The 6026-nt window shown below is 52.0% G+C and overlaps 1 protein-coding gene across 1 annotated transcript; it reads left to right on the plus strand.

Annotated features, from left to right (window-relative positions):
* The first annotated feature begins 175 nt into the window (after positions 1–175).
* Positions 176–5865, plus strand: DSN1 (DSN1 component of MIS12 kinetochore complex). The gene is made up of 11 exons (XM_051641591.1): positions 176–307; positions 1073–1106; positions 1382–1732; positions 2892–2965; positions 3370–3442; positions 4353–4440; positions 4986–5045; positions 5164–5235; positions 5318–5465; positions 5555–5642; positions 5752–5865. The coding sequence occupies exons 1-11, from the start codon at positions 209–211 to the stop codon at positions 5838–5840; spliced, it is 1176 nt and encodes a 391-aa protein (XP_051497551.1). The 5' UTR covers positions 176–208; the 3' UTR covers positions 5841–5865.
* The last annotated feature ends 161 nt before the right edge of the window (positions 5866–6026 follow it).

A 6026-nucleotide genomic window follows, 5' to 3' on the forward strand; every position in this document is an offset into this window, starting at 1 on the left:
TTACCTCAGATCAAAGGGGCCGGTGCTGCCTGAGGGAGGGCGGGCCGCGCGTCTGCGCATGCGCGGGCGCTGAAGGGGGGGGGGGGCGGTGAGGGTGGGGGGCGCGGGAGGGGGAGCCTGCGCATGCGCTGAGGTGCGCGGGACGGGGTCTGCGCATGCGCAGAGGGGGGGCAGGAAAGGGCGGGAAGCGGGAGCCGCCGCGGCCGCCATGGAGGAGCCTCCTCACAGGGAACCTGAGGGAGAAAAAAAGGTGGATCCGGAGCTTCCCGCTGCCCCATCGCGACCCTGTGAGGGGTTGGAGAAAGAGGTGAGAGGTGAGGGAGTTGGGGTTGCTTAGGTTGGAGAAATAGAAGGTTGCAGGGGAAAGGTTGGAGCGCCTTCTAGTGCCTGAGGGGGCTGCGGGGAAGCTGGGGAGGGAGTTGGGACAAGGGGAAGGAGGGATGGGATGAGGGGGGGATGGCTTGGAACTGGAACTGGGGAGGTTCTGAGAGAGATGAGGGGAAAATGAGGGTGGGGAGACCCTGGAAGGGGTTGCCCAGAGAAGTTGTGGGTGATGGAAGTGTCCAAGGGCAGGTTGGATGGGGCTTGGAGCAACCTGGGTTGCTGGGAGGTGGCCCTGCCCAGGGTGGGGGTTGGATCTAGATGAGCTTGAAGGTCTCTCCCCACCTAAACCAGTCTGGGATTCTGGGATAACCACCCCCCCCAAACCCTTCCCACCCCATAACTCCCTTAGAGCACCTTCCAGTGCCTGAAGGGGCTCCAGGAAAACTGGGGAGGGACTTTGGCCAAGGGCAGGAGGGATGGGACCAGGGGGGATGGCTTGAAACTGGCAGAGGGAGCTGGAGGGTGGACATGAGGAGGAAATTCTTGGCTGGGAGGGTGGGGAGAGCCTGGGCCAGGGAAGCTGTGGCTGCCCCATCCCTGGAAGTGTCCAAGGGCAGGTTGGATGGGGCTTGGAGCCACCTGGGCTGCTGGGAGGTGTCCCTGCCTGTGCAAGGGGGTGCGACTGGATGAGCTTTAAGGTCTCTTCCCACCCAAACCGTTCCATGATCCTCATGTTTTTTCCTCTCAGGGTGGAGCCCACCCTGCGGCTGATGCTGTGGCAGGTAAGAGAGGGGGATGATGGTGGGGCTGGGAGTGGGGAGGGCTGGATAGTGCCGGGTATCACACCCCCCCCCGGCTCCTGCTGCCCATCCTGAGGCCCAGGAGAAGGGTTTTGAAGCTGGAAGGGAGAACAGGAGGCTCTGGTGATCCAGCCATCAAACCTCAGCGCTGCAAACAAAGCGCAGAGAACAGGTTTGGTGTGTTGAACCCCTCGGAAAGACCCATTTCCTGTCTTTTTAACCCTTCTAACTAATTGATTGCCTCCATTTTCCTCAAGATCCTGACCCTGGAGAGAAAAAAGCAGATCCTGAGCAGTTCCTCAAGTCGTCTGACCCAGCTGATGTCAGCAAAAAGACCGTGGCTCCCCTCATGACCACAGAAACCACCGGCAGGAAAAGATCCCACGCAAGTCCCAGCCTGAAGAAAAAACCCCTCGGATCTAATCCTAAGAAGGTTTCTCCCTGGAAAAACAGCCCCGGGAAAGACCAGGCACTGAGTCCTTTCAGGCTTTCCCCCCGAGGGTTTTTCACCACTCCTCAATCCAAACGCCGTCGCTCCTGGCGCCGCTCCAGCCTGAAGGGGACAAAGCGCCGAAAATCCCTCCCCCCTGTTCACCAAGATGCCACTGGTACGTGCTCCACTTGTGTCAAAATCCCTTCGGGAAGCTTGTAGGGCAGCTGGGATTTAATTTCATGGCACGACCTTGAGGGAGATTAGAGCATAATCGGGTTGTACCTGAAGTCAAACTGCTGATGTCCCTGTTGTGGCAGCAGTTGTGGAGATCCAGGTGTTTCAGGGTGAAAGGAGATGCTGCACTAATTGCAAGGGGACATTTTTGAGCTGTTAATGGTTTTCAAAGGAATGAAAACCATTGATTAATTCTCAGTAACTTTATTTCTGTGTCTTAATGAGAGAAGACTAGGGAGAGGATCAGCCTGATGGGTGTGCTTGAATAGTACAGTGAGCTTGGGGTAAAAGGCTTCTCACTTGGAAGGCTTTTCTCCTTTATATTCCAAACTAGAAGTTGAATAAAGAATGTGTTAAAACATTTAAAAGAAGAGATTTCATAATCCCAGTGGCCAACTTTGTAATCTTCTTTTTGTTGTACAACTGTAGAAAAAAGAGTTGGTGAATATCAAAAAACGTGGAGTTATTTCACTTTCACAGATAATGGAGCATCTTGCAAATACCTGGAAGCAGTTCAGTGCCAGCTGGGGGGAAACTGGAGAGGTTTATTCTTACAGTTCCTCCAAATTCAATGTATTTTTCCCCAAACATGTTTTTTTTTGGTGATCAGAAGGTGGAGACTCCCTTTGTCACATGGAGTCGCATGGAAAAGACAAGGGGTGACAGGTACAAGTTCCTCCTGGGGAGATTCCAGTTGGGCTCCAGATGCAAAATTTTGCCCCATGGGAACAGTTTGGACATTGGAATCATCTCCCAAGAGAAGGGGGTGGATTCCCCTACATTGGACAGTCTGATTTTAAGTAGATTATTACCAAAAAGGTTGGACTAGATGATCCTGAAGGTCCCTTCCAGCCTGGAATTCCATGATTCTATAATTAATATCTTCTGTTCATTAGTGTTTTGCAGTTCCTGCCACTTTATTTGCCATGTTTTAACTTCAAACATTACTTTTCCTTGGGAGGAATTCCCTTCCTCCTTCTTTTCCCTCCTCCTTCTGTGTCCTGCAATCCAGTTCTACAGCAGCTTTGTCCTCCAGGACCTTCTCTTGCAGCTCAGTGTGGATTGAATTGTTTAATTGTTTTAATTCTGATTTTTTTCAGAATTAAGCAAATCAATTAGTCTGGATCTGCCAGAGACAGACAGGTTGGCTCTTCTGCTCCTCTCCAGTTTCCAGGTGACCTCTTCTAAAAGTCCTTTATTTCTCTCTTCTCTTTTAAATCAAATTCTTTTTTCTCTTCCCTTTGGAAGTGAGTTATTTTTCTCTTCCTTTTAAAAGCAATTTCTTTTTCTCTTGCCTTTTAAAAGTTAATTAATTCATCCCTTTTCAAGCAAATTCTTTTCTCTTTTAAAAATAACTTCCTTTTCCCTTTGGAAGTGAATTATTTTTCTTTTCAAGCAGATTATTTTTCTCTTGCCTTTTAGAAGTCAATCATTTCATCTCTTTTAAAAGCAACTTATTTTTCTCTTCCCTTTTAAATGTTCATTATTTTTCTCTTGCCTTTTAAAAGTGAATTATTTCATCCCTTTTAAAATCTCTGGAAGGCTCCTAAGATGGTTTTTATTCCTATTTTCTCCCAGTTTTCAGCACAGAAGCTGGAACACTCCCTACAGCAGAACCAGGGTTTCAACCTTGAGGAATTCCAGGCTAAAGGTGAGGTGGGAATGTCAGGAATGGGAATCCTGAGCCCCAGAATACCACCCCTGCCCCACAGCCCTTCCAGTTCCAACCATCTCCCCTCTCAAAGGGGCAGATGGAGCCAAAACGTGGGGAGTTGGGATGTTGGGAATGGATGTTGGGATGTTAGCAGATGGACACAGGATTGGCCAGGGAAGTTGTGGCTGCCCCATCCCTGGAAGTGTCCAAGGGCAGGTTGGATGGGGCTTGGAGCAACCTGGGCTGCTGGGAGGTGGCCCTGCCCATGGTGGGGGTTGGATCTAGATGAGCTTTGAGGTCCTTCCAACCTAAACCAGTCTGTGACTCCATGATAACCACTCCCCAAATCCTTCCCACCCCATAACTCCCTTGGAGCAGCTTCCAGTGCCTGAAGGGGCTCCAGGAAAGCTGGGGAGGGACTTGGGCCAAGGGCAGGAGGGATGGGACCAGGGGGGTGGCTTGAAACTGGCCGAGGGAGCTGGAGGTTGGACATGAGGAGGAAATTCTTGGCTGGGAGGGTGGGGAGAGCCTGGGCCAGGGAAGTTGTGGCTGCCCCATCCCTGGAAGTGTCCAAGGACAGGTTGGACAGGACTTGGAGCAACCTGGGCTGCTGGGAGGTGTCCTGTAGGACCCCCAGGTTCCCTCTTCCATGTCCTCCAAGCCCCTTCCTCCTTGCCCTTCAGCCCCTTCCCCTCATCTTCCAGCCCCTTCTTCTCCACATCTCCATATTTTTGAACCCCTCCACGGTTGCTGACTCCACCACCACCCTGAGCAGCCTGTTCCAGTCCTTGACAGCCCTTTCCATGAAGGAATTATTCCCAAGATCCAATCCAGATCCATCCCCTGGCACAACCTGAGGCCGTTTCCTTGTCCCAGTCCGTGGGTTTGATCCCAGTTTTCCTTCCAGTTCACTCGGTGTCGGAGGAGCTGAAGCTCCACCTGCAGAAGCTGAAGAGGGATGGGACCCTCCAACGCTGCATCCAGGACCCCCAGGGGTGAGGACTCCCCAGAATTGTCCCTTGGAGGGGGGGGTTGAGGAGTGAATCCTTTTTTTGAGGGGAATTATCCCCAAATCCATCCTTTTCCTCCATACCAGGAGCTCATCCCATCACCACCGACATTCCCCAACTCCCTTGTGTCAAAATGGGGCTCATTGCCATGTTTTAATTAGCTGGGAATTAATGAATAAGGGAACTGGTGAGGAAGGACAATCATGCAGCTTTCCCAGTATATTTTTTTGGGGAGGGATTGAAGCTTTTAAATGGGAAAGAAATTCCCATTATCCCATTGTCCACTTGTAGGATCCGGAGACGAGCGTCGAGGTGGGAGAAAACGTTTCTTTTGTCCCTTAGATGAGGAAATAGATCTAAAAATCCCAGGAATAGGCACGTGGATAATGAGGATCATGTTTGGAGGAGATGAAGAGACTTTTCCTCTTCCATGTTGTCTCATTCCAAGGATTTATGAGACAGCAAAACCCTGTGATATCCACATGGAATGTTGAGATCCCCCGGTATCTGACGTTGAATTCCCACTTTAGGGTCTCCCTGGATTCTGCTTTGGATGAGTCAGTGGCCCAAATTAAGGAGCACATGACCAGGTGAGACCAACCCTGAGACTCCCAACATGGATCCAGGCTGGCAAACCTCTTCCCAGAGGGAATTTTGGGGTGGATTTAACTCCGTGGAGGGAAAATTCCAGCGCGGATCTTCTCGCAGGTTCTCTGCCGAGTGTCGCTCCTGGGATCAGCTCCTTCAGAACTACCAAGAAAGTGCTGAAGAAATGTCCAGGTGGGGCTTTTTTTCTTTGGAAAATCAAGGAAAAAGTCCTGCTGGCTCCTTCCTGAGGGGAGAATTCCCCATTTTTTTCCAGGCAGCTGGAAGGAATCCAGCGGGATCCCAGCCTAGTGGAGCCCCTCAGTTACCTCCAAACCTCCCAGGCCTCTGTTCTCAGCAGCAAACCCAACTACCAGCAGATCCTGGATTCCCAGGGGGAGGTTCTGAGTTCCATGGAGCTGGTGGTGAGTCTCCCTCGCCCATTCCAGGGCAAAATTCCCACCCCGGGGGCTGAATTTTGGATCATTTTGGTGTCTTTGTCACCCATTTGCAGCTGGACGAGCTCCAGCAAGCAGTGCAGGTGCTGCAGAGCTTCAGCGAGGACAGCCGGCAGTACCTCCGGGGCCTGTCGGAGCAGCTCGGTGAGGCTTTGGGGGGGGTCGTTAACGGCGATTTGGGGTCGTTAACGGCGATTTGGGGTCATTAACGGCGCTTTTGGGGTCGTTACCGGGGTTTTTTTTCCCCTCCCAGCCACCAGGACCTTCCGGCAGCTGGAGAACTCCCCCGTGCGGAAGCTGCTCGCCGCCCCGCCGAGGAAACCGCTGCCTCCGGAGGGCTGAGGGTTAATAAAGTGTTAATAAAGTCCGAGAGATCCCGGTTTTATCCCGGTGGGATCGCGATTCCTTCCCGGTTCCCCGTTTAAAGGCGCTTTCAGGCTGTCTCGCCTCTGATTGGCCAACGCGCGCGTCAATCAAAGCCTCCCAGCCAATCGCCTTTCGCACCGCCCGGAGGTTACTTGGCAACGG

The sequence above is a fragment of the Apus apus genome, chromosome 29 (assembly GCF_020740795.1).
Source record: "Apus apus isolate bApuApu2 chromosome 29, bApuApu2.pri.cur, whole genome shotgun sequence".
NCBI lineage: Eukaryota > Metazoa > Chordata > Aves > Apodiformes > Apodidae > Apus > Apus apus.